General features: G+C 45.9%; 1 protein-coding gene and 1 non-coding gene across 2 annotated transcripts in view; one reads left to right on the forward strand and one right to left on the reverse strand.

Moving 5' to 3' along the window:
• Positions 1-779: 779 nt before the first annotated feature.
• On the reverse strand, positions 780-886 carry LOC130029998 (U6 spliceosomal RNA). Its single transcript, XR_008793430.1, has one exon. It is a non-coding gene; the product is annotated as a U6 spliceosomal RNA (small nuclear RNA).
• Positions 887-11,754: 10,868 nt separating this feature from the next.
• MAPK1 (mitogen-activated protein kinase 1) overlaps positions 11,755-19,699 on the forward strand; it is a 90,808-nt gene continuing 82,863 nt past the window's right edge. Inside the window, exon 1 of the mRNA XM_056120790.1 lies at positions 11,755-12,098. Coding sequence (XP_055976765.1) covers positions 11,989-12,098 — 110 coding nt within the window. The 5' untranslated portion in view covers positions 11,755-11,988. The remainder of the gene's footprint in view (positions 12,099-19,699) is intronic.

Genomic DNA, 19,699 nt, shown 5'->3' on the forward strand with positions numbered 1-19,699 from the left:
TGAACTGCCATTGGCCTGGATCACATTGCACACCCAACCTCTGAGCCAACACCGGAGACTCTGCAGACCCTACGGTCACAATCTTACTCTTGATTTAAGGGTGAGAGCAACACTCTAAACCACATCAGTGTGCAGAAGTTTTAGTTCGTGAAAGGAAAATTGGGTTGTAGCTAATAGGCAGAAGAGGTGATGTTGTGGGGGTGGGGGTGAGGCGGGGTGGTGTAACCATATGCAAAGCATGCAATCCATCACCAGATTACATTGTTTTCTAAGATTCTACAAGATGTCCCTTATTCTCTAAGAGTCTGAAGACATGTGAATTGTCACCACTTTCTTTTCTTTTTTTTTAATCTTTTTTTTTTCCATTTTTTTTTATTAGTGAAACACCAGAGGTACAGTTGTAGATTTACTATTTTTTGTGCTTGAGTTTCGATTATACAATGATCAGATACCCATCCCTCCACCAGTGCCCATTTTCCACCACCATGGATAATATCCCCCCCACCCCCATCCCCCCATCCTCCCCTGCCTCTGTGGCAGGGCAATCCCCTGTGTTCTCTCTCTCGTTTTGGGTGTTGTGGTCTGCAAAAGAGGCATTGAGTAGCAAACATGTTCAGTCCATAGTCTACTTTCGACATGCATCTCCCCTCCTGGGAGGATCCTCCAAACACCCTTTATTTTTTGCTCCCTTCTCTTTCCCCTAGAATACCCGGCTGGCCTCTAAATTATGGAGTAATCCTCCTGGTGCTGATCTCAGCTATTCTTGGGTATTAATCTCAAAAAATATGGAACGCTTCACGAATTTGCGTGTCATCCTTGCGCAGGGGCCATGCTAATCTTCTCTGTATCGTTCCAATTTTAGTATATGTGCTGCCGAAGCGAGCACGAATTGTCACCACTTTAGACAAGAAAAACCCAAGGACTGGAGAAACAGTGGAATAGCTAAGGCACTTTCCTTGCATACAGCTGACCCAGGTTCAATTCTCAGCACCACATATGGTTCCCTGAGCACCACCAGGTCTGAACCCTGAATACTGAGTCAGGAGTAAGTCCTGAACACCCTCAAAAAAGCAGAAAAATAGAAGAGGAGGACGAAGAAGAGGAGGAGAAGGAGGAAGGTGAAGAGGAGGAGGAGGAGGAGGAGGAGGAGGAGGAGGAGGAGGAGGAGGAGGAGGAGGAGGAAGAAAAATCCAGAATCTACCTGGCCATTCAAGGAGAGCTTTTTGACAGTGGTTTAAAATGGCCTCACTGTGTTCCTAGAGCCTAGTTCTCAGCTTTGTGCTTCTAAAAATTAGTTGTTATCAGTAGGCATAAATGATTATTCCCCCTGGGCCTGGCTTATGCTGACCTGTCTCAGCAGAGACTGATATATAACTTAAACCCATCTTTAAATAAGCCTTAATTGCCACAGGAACTGAATAGGGTTTATTGTCTAGTTAGTGTACTTTTCCTGTAAGGAAACAAGTGAAACCAACTCTAACCATACTACTTGGTGCCCACAAAAGGATTTTTCTCTCTGGAGAAAAGTCATGTTCTGATGTAGCATGCCACAGTTTTCAAATGTCCACATGTGCCGGAAGAATAGAGAAAGATTAGTATGTGCTGAGACAGAAAGAAGAAAGAATCAAGAGTAGTCTAGTGTGTCCAGAGTGTGGAAGAGCAGTGTAGGAGGAGTTGGGGTGGCAGGGGGTCAGTAAAGACCTCTGAGTGAAATGGGGAGCCCCTGACTTGCTTTAAAAAGAAGAGTGCCAGGGGGCCAGAGATTTAGGATTTAAGGTGCTGGTCTGGAGACACTTCCAATAGCAAAAATTTTAGAAATATTAAGGAATAGAATGTAAAGGAGTTTGTGATTGTTTTGATGTGGAGAGGGCTGGGGTGAGACAAAATGAGTTAAGGATCATACTCAAATTTCCAGCTTGAGTATTGAGGTGAAGGTGATGTTAGCCACAGATACATGGTGAGGAACAGGTTTGGGTGGGGTTGATAGTAATGACAGATAACATTTAGGACACTTACCATGTGCCAGGATCCTTATGTACATCATCTTATTTACTCCATACAGAAAACCTATGAGGTAAATTCTACTGTAATTTCTTCATTTTAAGGATGATGAAACTAAGGCCAAGGTCTTACATGACTGGAGCAGTCAAAATGCTAAACCTTCAGTAGTCTGAATGCAGATCTTGTGCAGCTAACCATTGGCCATGTGGCTATGTGGAAACACCTGTGATAGAGCATGTGGCACTCTCCAGCTTGACATGCTAACTTGGAGTTTGTTTTAGCCAAAGTTAAAAATGTAAGAGGAGGGGCTGGAGAGATAGTGTAGTGGGTAGGGTGTTTGTCTTGCACAAGCCTGACCCGAATTTGATTCCCCGAATCTCAAATGGTTCTTTGAGCACTGCCAGGTGTGCTTCCTGAGTGCAGAGCAAGGAGAAAACCCTGAGTACTGCAGAGTATGACCTTCCCTCCCAAAAAAAATGTAGGAGAAATTCAGCATCTGAGGGAATAAAGCTATTTAAGAAGGGCTGCATCCTTAGAGTACTGTCAGTCTTGCTTTTATTTTTTGGAGGAGTATAATCACCACAAAGCATGAATATAAAGAAAACAAGCTTAAGACTCTTTAATAATTCTTTTCTTGATTGGAAATTGTTAATGTTCATTCTTTTTTTTTTTTTCGCTTTTTGGGTCACACCTGGCGATGCACAGGGGTTACTCCTGGCTCTGCACTCAGGAATCATTCCTGGCGGTGCTCAGGGGACCATATGGGATGCTGGGAATCGAACCCGGGTCGGCCGCGTGCAAGGCAAACGCCCTACCCTCTGTGCTATCTCTCCAGCCCAGTGTTCATTCTTTATCCCAGAAATTTAAGAATCTTTCAGGATTATGCTTGAAAATGGGTTTTTAATTCTTTTTTTATTGTTGGGGGTTGGGGTTTAGACCACACTTAGATGTGTCCAGAGTTTACTACTGACCATGTTCAGGAGACCATATGCAGTGCCAGAGATTATACAGCAGACAGCTGTATGCAAAGCAAGTGCCTTAATCACTGCAATTCTCCAGCCTGCTTTCTCCTTTTCAGTTTTTCTGGATCCCAATGAGCTCATTCAATTTTTTACTATAGTTCATATTTCATATTTTTTCAGAGCACCGCAGAAGTAATTCCTAAGTATGCTAGGTGTGGCCCCAAAACAAAAAAAGAAAAAGAAAAAAAATCAAATGAGAAAAGAAGCTAAACTATCATTCACAAATTATATAATAATACATAAATGATGCTAAACACTCTGTCAAGACATTCTTACATACAATAAACCAACAGAGTTAAATTCAATAGCATTTCTCTATGCAAACAATGAACTAGAAGTTAAAGAAATGAAAAGGAAAGATCCATTTAACGTAGTTTTCAGGATGGTTAGAGGGATCGCTCGGGATGGGAGATGTCTGCTGAAAGTAGATAAAGGACCAAACAGGAGGGCCTCTCAGCATCTGTATTGCAAAGCATAAGACCCAAAAGTAGAGAGAAAGAATAAGAAGGAAATTGTCTGCCATAGAGGCAGGGGATGGGATGGCATGGGAGTGGTGGAAGGGATACTGGGGACATTGGTGGTGGAAAATCTACGCTGGTGGAGGGATGGGTTTTCTATCATTGTAAGACTGAAACTCAATCACAAAAGCTTTGTAACTGTATCTCATGGTGATTAAATTGAAAAATAAATAAAGTAGTTTTCAGGGTCCAGAGATAGTAAAGGGGTTAAAGTGCCTGCCTTGCATGTGACTGACCCAGTTTGACTCCTGGCACTACATGTGGACCCCCAAACATTTCCAGGAGTTATCCCTGAGCACAGCATCAGGAATAGTCCCTGAGTATCAGTGAGTATAGCCCCATACCTGTTTCAAACAATAAAATTAAGTAAAATAGGGTCCATAGAACATCAAGTACTTAGGACTCAACAAAGGAGATGAAAGAGTTATACACTGAAAACTGCAAGTCACTTTTGAAAGAAAACAGAAGAGAATAGCAGGAAATAGGAAAATATTCCACGTTCATGGATTGCAAGAGTTAACATTATTGGGGGTGGAGCCATAGAACAGCAGGTAGGGTGGTTGCCTTAGATGCAGCCAAACCCAGGATGATCCCCAGTACCCTATATGGTCCCATGAGCTGCCAGAAGTAATCCTTGAACACTGCTGGTTGTGCTTGAAAAACAAAACAGAAACAAAAACCTTTAACATTGTCAATATATTGTACTCATTGTCAAGAGCGATAGCACAGCGGGTAGGGCGTTCGCCTTACAAGCGGCCAACATGGCCGACCCGAGTTCGATTCCTCCGCCCCTCTCGGAGAGCCCGGCAAGCTACCGAGAGTATTCGATATGCCAGACACAGTAACAACAAAGTCTCCAATGGAGACGTTACTGGGCCCGCTCGAGCAAATCGACGATCAACGGGAGGGCCTTTACCTTTATCATTGTCAATATTGTACTCAAATTATTATGCAGATTTAATGCAATCCCCATCAAAAACACTGGTGGCATTTTTCAAGGACTTAGAATAAACACTACTAAAACTTGAATGAAATTATAAGACTCCCCAAATAATCAAAGCAATTCTTAGAAAAAAAGATAAGCAGTATTGCATTTCTTGAATTTAAGTCATTCTATAAATCTATGGTAATCAAAACTGCACGGTACTTGAATAAAAACAACCGAATAAAATTGAGAGCCCAGTTTAATTCCGTAGACATATGGACAATTAATCTATGACAAAGGAGCTGAGTACCTGAAATGGAGCGAATAAATCCTCTTCACCAAATGTTGCTATCCGGTTTTGGATAGCCACACGTCAAAAAAAAAAAAGAAGAAATAAAAAGAAAAAAAAAACTGGGTTCATCTCTCACACCGAAAAGTTCGTTCTTTTTATTGTTTTGTTGTTTTTTATTTCTGGATTTTGGACCACACTTGGCTATATTCTGGACTCATTCCCGGTGGTGTTCAGGGGACCATGTGAGGAATCAAACTCGGGTTAGCTGCTGTGTGCAAAGCAAGTGCCTTACCTGCTGGACTATCTCTCCTGCTCCCAGGAAAGTTTATCCAGGGGCCAGAGTGATAGCACAGCAGGCAGGGTATTTGCCTTGCACACATTTGACCTGGGTTCGATCCCTGGCATTGAACACAGATTTAGGAGTAATCCCTGACCATTGCCAGGTGTGACCTGAAAAAGCAAAAAAGAAAAGAAAAGCTCATCTAAAGTGGTTTAAAGATCTTGAGATTAGACCAATCCCAGGAACACAAAGCATTAATTTGAGAAGATATATGCATGCCTATACTGCCGTGCTACATATACTAGCCAAGATATGGAAACAATACAAATGCCCAACAACAGATAGCTGGTGTATATAAATGACAAAATGCTCTGTAACCATAAGGAAAGATGAAGTCTTGCAGGTTTTTGCAACTTGGATGGAACTAGAGGGCATCATGTTAAGTAAAATAAGTCAGAGGAAGGACAGATACCAGAAGGTCTCGCTTATCTGTGGTATATAAAGAAATAAAACAGGAGCTGACGACATAGTACAGTGGGTAGGGCACTTACCTTGCACAATCCTCCCATCCCATATGATCACCCGAAAAGTGCCAGGAGTGATTCCTGAGCACAAAGTCAGGAGTAACCCCTGAGCACTTCCAGGTATGGCCCCCAAACCAAACCAAACCAAAACAAGACATAAAAGGGAAGTGACCATATCGAATGAGCACAAACTCTTGGCCTTGATGATAAAACCTGGATTACCAAGCAGTGGGGTTTGGAAGAGGGGAGGAAGAAAGAGGTGAACTGGATGGGACATAAGGACAGAGATAGAGGGTCTGGGGCATTTTGGTGGTGGTAAAGGTGCAGGAACTTTGTTTATCAGAGCCATACAAGTTACAATAAATTGATAAGATCAAAAAATGAATTTGATTGGAAGCCCCCTATTTTCATTAAAGCATACAAAAAATGTACATTGCAACATTTCCTCTCCAGTCTGTCATGTTGTAAGGCAGAAGAATAATCAGTAAATATTCTAAGTGGGTGTGGAGTCAGAACATTGTATGCCTGAAATTATTATTAACAGTATTGTAAATTTGCCTAAAAAGATTGGAAAGAGGAGCTGGAGAGATAAGGTGCTTGCCTTGCACAGGGCAGATCCCAGTTCACTCCCCAGCACTGCTTATAATCTCCTGAGCACTGCCAAAACTGATGGCTGAGCACAAAGCCAGGAATAAGCCCTGAACATTTCTGGGTGTGCTCCCCCTCACTGTAGCACTGTCCTCTTGTTGTTCATTGATTTGCTCGAGCGGGCACCAGTAATATCTCACAACAAATTGTGAGACTTGTTACTGTTTTTGGCATATCGAATATGTCACGGGCCGCTTGCCAGGCTTTGCAGTGCGGGCGAGATACTCTCGTTAGCTTGCTGGGCTCTCTGAGAGGGGCAGAAGAATTGAACCTGGGTCGGCCATGTCGGCCGCGTGCAAGGCAAACGCCCTACCTGCTGTGCTATCACTCCAGCCTGCTCCCCATCAAACAAATGAACATTTTTTTGGTGGGGGGGTACACCTGGCAATGGTCACAGGTTACCCCTGGCTCAGTGTTCAGGGATCACTTCTAGCAGTGCTCGGGGGACCATGTGGGATGCCGGGGATTGAACTCGAGTGGGCTATGTGCAAAGCAAATACCTCACCTATTGTCCTATTGCTCCAACATTTTTAAACATTGGAAAGAAAAGGTAAACAAACATTTTGCTTCTAAGAGTTCAGGAGGAAGCAATGGCCGCTATCCTAGAGCTCCAGGTCTCCAATAATAGTAGTTGTTCTCCTCCTTCCCTTCCAGCTGCTATTGTTTCACTGTGATATCTGGGGGTGTTGCACTCACTTGGTTGCTATGTGACACAGAATGCTTGCTGAAGGTCCTCACACCTTGGCTGCAGTATTTCCTATAAGTAGAATTTGCACGAAGGAGACAGTGGTCAGATCCCGTTTGGAATTTTGGGACAACAGCAACATCAGTGAGGCAAGACCGTTGACTGAATATGATGTGGTCAATTTCATTGTGGAACCGTCCACTGGGAGATTCCCATGTCCAACGTTTAGATTTGGCCTTCTGGAACTGTGAGTTACCATGGATGGTCTTGGTCGACATGATGAACTCAGATAGTCTCTCACCCTGTTTGTTCCATTCTAGGCCATGGGTCCCAATGTAGAGTTCTTTGGCTTATCTTCTCAGTCCTATGTTGGCATTAAAATCACTGACAATGATCTTGTAGAAGGTGTGGTCGAGAAGTCAACATGACGAATGACCTGGCACCTGAGTTGCGCAGGAGGAAGAGAGCAGCTTGGAACGCCTTCAAGAGCATCGAAGAAATAGCTAAGAGGATGAAGAACCTCCAGCTCAGCTTCAATTCCACTGTTCTTCCTGCATTAACATATGCCTCAGAGACCTGGACCCAATGAAAACAGGATGAGAACGCTATTCGGGTCTCCCAAAGAGGAATTGAAAGAGCTATGCTTGGAGTATCACGCTTCACTCAAATGAGAGGAAGAATCTGGAGTTCTGACCTTCGTTGACAGTGAAGAATCAGGGACGCTGTCTCGTTTGCCAAAGTGTAGAAAATCAGATGGGCTGGACACATTATGAGATTTAGAGACGACCGCTGGACTAGAGCCATTACTGACTGGATTCCATGGGACGTCAAAAGATCACGTGGCTGCCCAGCTATGAGACGGTCAGACTTCTTCTTCAAGACCCTGAACAATCGGTTTGAGGCTCTTCGTGTTCCTAGAATGAACAGATGCCATTGGGCCACATTAGCACGCAACAAGGGATGAACGGAGACATTACTGGAACCCGCTTGAGCAAATTGATGAGTAATGGGATGTCAAGTGATCAAGTGATTTCCTAGAAGATGGCATCTTTTTTGCAGTACTCCAGAGTATTTTGTATTTATTTGGTTCATAGTTATTTTGGTCAATTTTTTTTTTGCTTTTTTTTGGGTCACACCCAGTGATACACAGGGGTTACTCCTAACTCTGCACTCAGCAATTACTCCTGGTGGTGCTTAGGGGACCATATGGGATGCTGGGAATCGAACCTGAGTTGGCCAGGTGCAAGGCAAATGCCCTACGTGCTGTGCTATCACTCCAGCCCCTAATTTTTTTAGTTGGGCCACACCCACTGGTGCTCAGGAATCACTCCTGGCAGTGCTTGGGAGGTCATATGTGGTGTCAGGGATCAGATCCAGGTCACATGTGTGCAAGGCAAGCACCTTTACTCCTGTACTATCTCTCCAGCCTCTAAATAAATTTTTATTGAGGTAACGTCGAGTTGTGATATTATTTTTATGGGCACCACACCCAGCAGTGCACATCCCAGTAGTGAAAGCCTGACAGTTTGTGCTCAGAGGTCAGGACAATCACCCTGGCAGTGCTCAGGGAATCTTTTTCTCTCTTTCTCGCTTTCCTATTGTTGTAGTGGTTGGGGATCACACAAGCGTGGTTGTATTGTTCACCTAAGGATCACACACGTTAGCCATAGTGTTTGCATCTGTGCTCCCCGGGGATACACTTATTTAGGTGTGATGCTCATGGGGGTTGCACATCTTTTGACTGTGGTGTTCTCCAGGGGTTACACACATGTTGCTTGCAGTTCTGGCACACACTAGGCTGTGTGCTAAGATAACACTCTGTTGGAGCATCCAGACTATACTTGGTGCATGAAGGTGAGACTGGGGACCCAAGTGGGGACCCAACTCATTTTCTTTGGTTTGTTTTTGGGCTATACCTGTGAGACTAAAGGGTTACTCCTGGCCCTGCACTCAGGAATTACTTCTGGTGATGCTCAAGAGATCATCCAGGATGCTGGGGATTGACCCCACATCAGCCGTTTGCAAAGCAAGCACCCTACCTTCTGTACTACCTCTCCAGTCCCCCAACTCACTTTCAAGGCACTTTACTTTTTGCCACGGTCACTCCTAGACTCCTGGTTTGTAACATTATCTACATTGCAGGTGATAGCATTCCAATTCCTCATCTGTATACTGCATAGCATGATCTGTTTTGGTTCTTTTGTTTGGCAGAGAGGTTGGGCCACACCTGGCAGTACTTTGGGGACCTGTACTATCTCTCTAGTCCCAACATGATCTGTCTTTTTTGTTTTATGGGTGGGTCTTTTTTTTTCCTTTTTGGTTCACACCTACGATTCTGCTCAGGGGTAACTCCTGGCTCTGCACTCAGGAAATACTCCTGGCAGTGCTCAGGGGACCATAAAGGGTGCTGGGGATCGAACTTGAAGTCGGCCATGTGCAAGGCAACTGCCCTACCTGCTGTACTATCGCTCCGGCTCCCATCACGATAGGCTTCATCTCTTTTTGGAGATGCTTTTAATTTATGTCTCCATGATATTCTTCTTTATTTTCTCTTAAGAACTCTATCACTGGGACCAGGGAGAAAGTTCCAAAGACATCCGGAACACATGCCTTGCATGCTCTAGCTCAGAACTTCCCAAACTTACTTAACCTATCATCACCTTTTCAGAAAAAAATCTTAACTCTGTGCTCCGTGGAGCCCTGGAAATCTACCTTCTTAACACATACAGAAATAATCTCCAACTACAACTAAATTTACTGCCTCCCCAACCCTGACCCCCACTTGGGCAGTCCCACTTTCCTCCACCAGGGGACAGTATTGTTCTTTTGGGAAATACTGCTATAGGCCCTGAGTTTGATCCCTTCAAGTGCATGGCCCCAGGGCATTGTTGTGCCAGGGAAGCACCACTTTGTTAACTCAAACACTGAATTAAGCCCACACAGTCAGGCCAGTAATCTTGGGGAGTGGCCTTCTGAGCCCCTAAATACTGATTGGGAAGGTCCCTCTGCAAAAACGTTACATCATCTCAAATTCTTCTTATATTTATGTTCTGTATTGCTGATTTACTCTCTCACATCATCAACTCTGCTTTTTATTGCTCTGGTCATTGCTTCTACTTTGGTTATTATGGTTTTAATGCTATTGATGCTATCCATTTATCTTGACCACTTTATTTTCAACCGGGGGGTGCTCTGGGTCCTACCTGGAGGTACTTAGGATTCACTCCCAGCAGTACTCAGGGAACCATGCAGTGCTTAGAATCAAACCTGTGTCTCCTGAATGAAAAGTAGGGCTCAGCCCTTTGAGTTATCTTTCCAACCCTTTTCACTTTTTTTTGCTGGGTATATTTTGAGTTAAGCCCAGCATGCTGAGGGGTTACTCCTGGTTCTGCGCACAGAAATTACTCCTGGTGGTGCTTCGGGAATCATAATGGAATGCCAGGGATTAAAACTGGGTTGGCCTTGTGCAGGCAAGCACTTTACCTGCTATACTACATTTCCTGTAATGTCCTTTTATTGATAGAATAACTAATGGTCCTAGTGGTTAGACCCATGACCATAATGTCTTTAAAATCTGGAACTAGGGGCCAGAGTGATAGTACAGTGGATAGGTTGCCTAGCATGTGAAGACCTGGGTTCAATCCCTTGTATCCCATATGGTTCCCTGAGCCTGTCAGGAGCTACCCCTGAGCTCAGAGTCAGAAGTAAACCCTGAGCACTACTGGTGTGGCCCTAGGTATACCATGTGCCCTGTCCACTATATCTCTAGCCCTATTTTTCCAGGATTAAAATAAAAGACTTTTGTTTACTTCCCCTTAAGACTGCCTGTGTTTGGGCATCTAGGATGGAAAGGTAAAGGTAAAGGCCCTTCCGTTGATCCTCGATTTGCTCGAGCGGGCCCAGTAATGTCTCCATTGGAGACTTTGTTGTTACTGTGTCTGGCATATCGAATACTCTTGGTAGCTTGCCAGGCTCTCCGAGAAGGGCGGAGGAATCGAACTCGGGTCGGCCATGTTGGCTGCGTGCAAGGCAAACGCCCTACCGCTGTGCTATCGCTCCAGCCCTCAGAATACTTGATATACACGTGTAAATATCCCACCATCTCCTACCCTAGAATGCAGCTTCGAGGAAATACTTGTTCAAGAAACCTCGACCCCATGGAGGTCACTCCTGGGGAACCATGAGTCCCTGGAAGGAAAAGCGGCCAACTGGGGTCACCTGCATGCCTGAGAATTGCCCGAACCCGGTAATCTCTCTCCTCTCCTCCCCCAGTTTGGTTTTAAGGGTCACGCCCCGCGGGGCTGGGAGACAGTGCTACTTAATGGGGATGGAACCTGGGCCTCTCTCGTGCAAAGCAAGCCTTGACCCGTTGAACTGTGGCTCTGAGTCCTCTTCCTGGTTTTCCGCTTTCTCAGTATGCAAATGTCTTTCGAGGGTTCGGGCAAGCCGGTGGTTTTCAGGTCGTTTGGGGGGTTAACTCTGCGTTGTGGGGCGCGGTACGTCGGGGAAGCGGCCTGTGTGCGGGACACTGCCGCTCTTCACACGCAGTCCCCCTCTGGCTGAATCGGCTCCGTGTTCCGCCCGCTCCCGACAGCCTCCCAGGCCCACTCGGGAGGGTTCTGCCCAAACGCCGCCTCCGTGTCCCTCGGCGTCTCCACCGCCGCCTCCCGCGCCGCCTCCTCCGCAAGCGCACGTGACCGCGCAGGGCGCCGCCTCGGCCGCCCGCCGCAGTGCTCCGCCCCGAGCGGGCCGCTTCCGCCGGCCCGAGGCCCCGCCCACAAGTAGCGGCGAGCCAATCCGCGCGCACGCTGCTCGGCCCCGCCCCGGCGCCTTCCTAAGCCGCGCCCCTCCCTCCGCCAGCCGGCCCGCCCGCCCGCCCGTCAGTCAGTCAGTCAGTCCGGCGGGCGGTCGGTCCAGGCGACGCGGGTTGCTCCTGCTCTCCGAAGCGGCGTTTTCCTGGCGCCTTGCTGGTCCCCGGCCGCGGCGGCAGCAGCGGCGGCGCGGCCCCTGCGGGAGGCGCGGGGTGGGCCGAGCAGCGGCCGCGGAGCGCCGAGCTCGGCGGCGGCGGAGGCGGCGGCGGCCCGTCAGCCAACATGGCGTCGGCGGGCGCGGGCCCCGAGATGGTCCGTGGGCAGGTGTTCGATGTGGGCCCGCGCTACACCAACCTCTCGTACATCGGCGAGGGCGCCTACGGCATGGTGTGGTGAGTGTCGTCCGCCCCGGCCCGCGCGCCGGGCCGCGCCTCCCTGCCCCGGGGCCGCCGCGGGCGCTGCCTCCCGCGCGGCGCCGGCCGGGACCCCGACCCCGAGAGGGGGTGGGGGAGGGGGCGGGGAGTCGGCGCGGGGCCTGTGGCGACCCGGCCGGAGGTGGCGCGAGTCGCTCCCGGGCTCGGCGCTGGCGGGCGGGGTGGAGGCGGAGGCCGAGGCGGGGACCCTCCCTGCCCCCCGCACGCCGGGCCCGCGCGAGCGGTCGGCCTCGGGCCACCGGGAGGCGGCGGGGGCCTCCCCACCCCCACCCCGCCGGGTGCCGGTGTCGCGTCCCCCCTTTGACGTCTGGGTCGGAGCCCGGCGGCGTCGCCCGGGGCCTGCCCTCCTCGCGGACCCCCCGCCCCCCGCGCCGGCAGCGCCGCCCTTTGCTCCCCGCGCCCGAGTCTTGACGCCAGCGGCTTCCACGCAGCGGCGTCGGCCGTGGCGTGAACGGGGCCGCTCCCGCGCAGGCTTTGTGGGACGCATCCGGGACCCCGGTGCGCGCCGCGGGCGCTTCGCGTCTCGAGGTGGCTCCCGGCCGCGCGCTTGGGGTGCCGGGCCGTCGGCCTTCCCGGAAGGACAGGCCAGCGCGGCCGACGGGGGCCGTTACCGAGCCGGCGGCGGCGGCGGTCGGGCCCGAGAGGCGTTCCTCGGCGCGCGTCGCCACGGGGCGCGCGGTCGCTGTCAGCGGGCCGCCGGGCTCCCGCCCCCCGCCCCTCCCCCGCGCGGCCATCCGGGCCCCTGGGAAAGTCGCGGAGCCCCGGATCGCGCTCTTGGGAGGGACTGGCCCCGGGTGTGCAGCGCGCGCTCACACCGGCCTCGCCCGGGTCTTCTGCGAGGAAGACGGCTGAGGACTTCCTGGACACCCGTGACAGGCATCACCTTGCTTGATTCGGGCAACGGCCCTGCAGGAGGAAAAATGCCGCCTTCCTTCTTCTGAGAAGAGTGTTGCTGAGTGAAACCAGTTCCTGAAGTCTCACTCCGGAAGGGTCAGGCTGGAGATTGTAGACTGATACGATCTCCAGTCTTGCAGCTCTTTCCACTTAACGCTCTTCTTCTCGAGGGGGAGGGGGAGGGGGAGGGCCACACCCCGCGGTGCCCGGGGCTTACTCCTGTCAGTTCTCAGGAGACCGGCTGCCGTGTCGGGGGATCTCACCCGTGTCAGCCGTGTGCAAGCCAGGCGCCTTCACTTCTGTACTGGTCTCGCCAGCCCTCTGCTTTTAAGGACGGTGACTGATCATTTTAGAATTGTACTTTACTTTATGATCACTAGCAAATTATTTCAAAAGCGTTCAGAACTTGAATGATCATAATTTTAGAAATGCCAGTAGAAAGCATGTTTTATTATGTATTTTAGGTAGAAATACTAGTTAAAATAATAAAATAAATACTGCTCGAATGTTGATTGCTTTCGTTTTCTTTCTTTTTTTTTTTTTAATCGCTCAGGCCCTGCTTTCCTTTTCTTTAGGAGCAAAATGTTTCACAATATACAGCTTTAGATTCACAGGCTTAGGAGTATAAATTAAGTAAATTAGGTCAGGTTTAAAAGAAGTAAGACTCTACAAAATATCAGAGTACTTCCCCCAGCATTATTTCTGTTACACCTGTGATTGTTGTTGCACCTGCTGGTAAGTCAACAATTGCCTATCACATTCTTTAGCATTAAATTAAAAAAAGAACTTTTAAAATTCGTTCTGAGAAAATCTTTTTTTTTTCCCTTTCTTTTTCTTTGCTTTTTGGGTAACACCTGGCAAAGCACAGGAGTTACTCCTGGCTCTGCACTTGGGAATGACTCCTGTGGTGCTCAGGGGACCATATGGGATGCTGGGAATCGAACCCAGGTTGGCCATGTGCAAGGCAAACGCCCTACCCGCTGTGCTGTCACTCCAGCCCTGAGAAAATCTTTAGATTTAAGGATACATCAAGTCAAAGGATTTCTTGCCCCCAAAGATTTTTACTAGTTTGAAGAAAGGATAATTATTTCTATCACTGTGGTAGACTTGTCAGTATTAGACCTAAGTTTCTCAGATGAAATGCTGAGTCCTTTTATATGTTTTTTTCTTTTCTAAGTAAAATACAAGTATGATCGAATTGAAGTTGTGGGTTCAGGTGATAACTTTTGTCAGTTGGCTGGCGTACTTACTCTCCATAGTGCATTATTAGCATTTAACAAATAATGAAGAATAATGCTGGTTCTATGGGGGGCTTCTTTAGTTGAAATATTAATATTTGGGTGTTGACATTAAAAGCTTAATATTTTTACCTTTCCAGAAGTTTTTAAGACCTTCCAGACACTAAACTTTTTTTTTTTTCCCTGAATCAAATCATTAGGAATTTTGGCTTTTTTTTTTAACATTTTAATTTTAGGGATCATGGTTTAAAATACTGTTAATAGGGTTTCATAAATGAAACTTTCCAGCACCACACCCTCAATTAGAGTGTACCCTTCCCTCCACCATTGTCTGAATAACCCTCCTTTTAGCCTCTCGTCCCTGTGGTAAGCTTCCTACAAGAAACTAGTTATCAGTTTCTGTTGCCTTTGGGCATTTGTTATTACCTTAGTATGCTTCTTTATATCCCACATATGAGAGAGATCTTTCTGTATCTGTCTCTCTCCTTTTGAAGAACTTTACTCAGCATGATACTTCTCCAGATCCAGATCCATCCACATAGCAGCAAATTATAGAATTTAATTTTCTCTCAGATCTGATTATTTCGTTGTTGTACCATAGTTTCTTTATCTGGTCATCTGTTCTTGGACACTGGGTTGTGTCCAGGGTAGAGTTTTGGGACCTTCAGGGTAGATGCCAACAAATGAAATTGCAAGGACATATGGAAGCTCAATTCTTAGCTTTCTGAGGAGTGTCCATACTGTTTTCCAAAAAAGTTGGACCAGTGACATTCCCACCAGCAGTGCATGACCATCCCTTCCCCCTCCTCCCCCCATCCACTCCGTTAGTTGTTTTTATTCTTTTTGATTTGTGCTTGGGTAGATGCAAGTGTTCTCATCCAAGAGAAGCAATATTGTAGGTAGAACAGGTTTGTTAGGAAGTAGTCGTGTGTTCTGGTTTGGACTGGTTAAGTTTGTTATGTTCATTTAGGCTATATCTAGTGGTCATTTTGAAATTTATAAGTGAAATAGAAGCTGGAGATAAAAATTAATGTAAATGATGTCTTGCTGGATGAATATTCAGATTCTTTTTTGTTCATTTTTTTCTTTATTTTTATTTAATTTATTTTTTTGGGTCACACCTGGCGATGATCAGGAGTTACTCCTGGCTCTGCACTCAGGAATTACTCCTGGCGGTGCTCGGGGGACCGTATGGGATTCTGGGAATTGAACCTGGATCGGTCACTTGCAAGGCAAACGCCCTACCGCCTGTACTACCGCTACAGCCCCTGTTCATTTGTTTTTTTTTGTGTCACACCTGGTGATGGTCAGGGGTTAGTTACTCCTGGCTCTGCTCTCAGGTGCTTGGGGGACCATATGGGATGCTGGGGTTTGAACCCAGGTCAGCTGTGTGCAAGGCAAGTGCCCTACCTACTGGACTATCGCTCCAACCCCAATGTACAGATTCTTTTTTTAAATTTTATTTCATTTTTATAAAGTTGTTATAGTATTTGATTACATTTAATATTCAAACACCAATCCCACCACCATTACACCTTCTTACCACCATATTTTAGATGTTTCCATCCCTAACCTCAACCCCTGCCCCCAAAGCAGAACCGAAATAATTATTTTGTACTGCTTGTTATGAATAATCAGCTAAAAATGATCCAAAAAAGGTTTCTTGGAAGAAAGTGTGTGAAGGTTGTATTTCACCCAAGAGCCATTAAGGCCTTCTATAAGAGATTACTAATATGTTGTTGATAGTTGAGCCTTGTATGCATCTATGTGTGTGTGTGTGTGTATATATATATAAACCAAATATATATAAAAACCAAAATGCCCATTTCTAATGATATAAATCATTAGAAATTTATTGATTGTGGGGAACCTTTAGTGATTGTGGCAAACTAGTAGAATTGCCATTCTCCATTTTGTTTTCCTTGATTTAGATATATCAATTAATCCTAATCACCACATTATAAAGATGGTTGGTTATCTTGTGAGGAAACTTCACGACCATCCTGTTGTTTGTCGATTGCCTCGAGCAGGCCCCAGTAATGTCTCCTTCGTCCTAGCCCTGAGATTTTTTAAAAAGTGCCATGTTCAAGGCTCTTTCAGGGTTAGAAGAATGAGACCCATCATTGTTACTGGTATTTGGCATATTGGGTACGCCACAGGGAGTTTGCCAGATGTGGGCAGGTTACATTCGGTAGCCTGCCAGTTTGTCCAAAGGAATGAGCTAATAAGGAGCTGGGTTTTATAGTCTCTGAGTCTTGGCCGTTGATGGGATTACAGGGCGACAGGGGGCCAGTTGGTGGGTGTGACCCCTGCCTACTGGAATTTGGAGGATCTGGGTGGAGGAAACTTAAGATAGGTAAATTGCCTAAGGACAGTAACTAGAGGTGTCATATAGGAAGTGATAGAATATTAGTTTTGTTTGGTTCTTAAGTAGTACTTAATGGAGAAATCTGAATTGAGAAAAATATGTTTTCAATAACAAAATACATTATCTTCTGCTTATCACGTTTTAGTTATTTTGCAGGGGTGTGGCAGAAGGGGTATCATATACTTAGATTGGTGCTCACGGACTGCTTCCAACTTTGTGTTCAGGGTGTTTGGATATGCCATGACCACCTGATTAACATTAGTTGTAAACTTGCCTTGTTTTAGGTGCTTTGGTTTTGTAATTTATTATCTTCTTTGGGGTACTGTTTTCACTTTACTGATAAGGAAAACAGGTCTTAGATAACTTATATAGAACAACTGAGATTGTCTAGATACCAAAACTGGTTATTTTAAAAACTATTCTAGGCTCTCTTCTCCACAAGTACACTTTTGTCACTGTCACTGGCCTCCCGTTGTTCATTGATTTGCTCGAGCGGGCCTAGTAGCATCTCCATTGTGACACTTGTTATTGTGTTTGGCATATCGTCACAGGTAGCTTGCCAGGCTTTGCTGTACTTTTGTACTACATAAAATAATCACTTTTAGTTCATGACCTGTTGAGATAGCAGGAGGAAAAATGGGCTACTTGGGCGGGGTGTGGTGAGGGATGTAGGGTCAAAATAACTCATTTTTTATCAGGAAGATACCAGTGGTAATTTGATCGATATTGATTGATTTCCCCCCCCCTCCAATTTCTGTGGTTTATTCATTTAAGAAATTTAGTGTATTCTTGATCTGTGTTCTAGAATGTAGACTCAGAGTCATAAAATACATGGTTTATACTTTCTGGTGTTTATAGCCTAGTAGGAAGATAATATTTACTGAGCATGATGAGGTGCAAAGTGCTACCAGAAGTTCTTAAATGTGGAAATAAAATAGTTTGGGAAAGTGTACAGGAGGATTTCATAGAGCGGTATATAAACTGATACTTAAAAAGAAGTGAAAGGGAGCATGGGATTCAGATTATAGAAATTAAGAAGTTCATAATTAAGATCCAAGATCCAGTCCTTCTCAGAGATACCATAGGGACAGGAAATAGTTAAAGCGTTAGATATTGTTGGAACTAGGAACTAGAAAATAGACCAAGGCAACTACTTTCCTCCAACTTTACATTTACAAAATCATCTTGCATCTTTGTCTTTGCACAACTCCCCCCCACCCCACTTTTACCACTTCCTCATGTACTTTGCAGAAGAGAACTGTTGTTAGCTTCCAGAAAGTATGTTTCTGTTCATTGACAGAGACTGAGAACACTCTATAACAATTTCTGGGGAAGAAAATAGGATTTTACCTAGGGTACTGTCCACCTGTGGTACAGCTGAAATTCAGGTGGAGCCATTTATTGTTGTTTTTGCTGTTTGAGTCACACGGGGCAATACTCAGGTGTTACTCTGGGTCTGCACTCAGGAATTACTCCAGGTGGTGCTTGGGGTACCAAATGGGATGCCAGGAATCAAACCTGGGTCGGCTATGTGGCAAGGCAAACATCTTAATTGCTGTACTATTGCTCCAGCCCCTGGGGGCCATTTATTAAGGTTGGACTACTCTCAGGTGTTTAGAGCCAGGCAGAGATGATCAGAATATTTCCTGTTGACAGTTGATTTGCCAGTTTATTATTTGGGCTGCTTCTCTTTGTCAGGTTGATATTGGAGCATATAAGGAAGGGAGGGCAGGAAAAGAGAGGGAAAGAAGTATTTATTTTTTGTATTTTGTTTATTTTGCTCCACTATGCTCAGGACTTACGACTGGCTTTACACTTAGAGGTCGGTCATTCCTGGCAGGGCTTGGAGGACCATATATGGTGCTGATGAGTAAACCAGGTCAGCTTTGTGCAAGGCAAGTGTTATACCCAGTGTACTATCTTTATGATCCTATACATTTTATTTTAACATTTATGTGGATGAAATGTTATGTTACCTAACAAATTAAGTACTATTCAGTGAGTGATTTTTTTGACCAGTTTGTCTGGGAGCATGTTCTGCTCCCTGGTTACAACCTTTAGCCCCAGACTTTATTTTTCTTAGCGTCTATATGATGGAGTTGGTCATGTGCATTAACTGTGACTGTAGTAGCTTGCCCAACGTACTTGGTTTCCTTGCCCTTTTTCCCTCATGTGTAGAAAGGGAATTTTGAGGTACACGAGTGTTGTGAGAATTAAATGAATTATGTAGATGAAATGCTGAGCATTCACTATCTGATTAAATGGTCTAATGTTTGTTAGTTTCTGGAAACACAATTCTCCACATCTCTCAGAATATTCTTTACAGGTATATGCAGAAATAAAAAATTTCATTATTGGGATCATACAAGTTGTTTAATTTCTAGTTATATAATTTGGGGCAATTTGCTCTTCCATTCTTTATATCAGAGAATATCTTTTGAGCCATATCCTTACCCTCCCTCCAAAGTGTTGAAGGAGTCAAACAATAGTTTAGGGTACATATAGTATGCTCTTGCCTGGGTACAGCTCTTGGCACCACCAGGCAATATTGCATCCTTGGACTGTTGCATTAAACCACTGTTGGGATTGGCCAGGAACCACTGGTGGTTCCCCCGGGTGTCCTTTAGCACTGCTTGGGAGATCTTTCCTTATCTCCCAGCCCCCGCAAGAGTTTGTAGTGTTGGGGACAGATAAATAAACTACTGTGTAACCAAATAGTGTGTAATCACTATTCTGACCTCACTTAGGACTGAACAGCAAACTCCATCCGGGCATCCCAGTTAGAATTCAATACCAATGCTGTATTGGGTATGTTCTAGTTCTGCAGGTACATTACTGGCTATCTAATTCTCTTGGAGTTTACCAGGGATGCCTGACTGAGTTAGAGAGAAGAGAAGGGCATGGCCCTGTTAGGATGTATTCAGCAGCAAAACTCATTCCTTGCAAGTATGAGACCTGGGTTTCCTCCTTCTTGACACTACCATCAAAAATTAAGAAAAGGTCTTCTAATGAGTTTCTTCATTTCTTTTTATAGCGCTTTATTACAAATGCAGGTCTAA

This window comes from Sorex fumeus, unplaced genomic scaffold (assembly GCF_029834395.1).
Source record: "Sorex fumeus unplaced genomic scaffold, SorFum_2.1 ptg000043l, whole genome shotgun sequence".
Lineage (NCBI taxonomy): Eukaryota > Metazoa > Chordata > Mammalia > Eulipotyphla > Soricidae > Sorex > Sorex fumeus.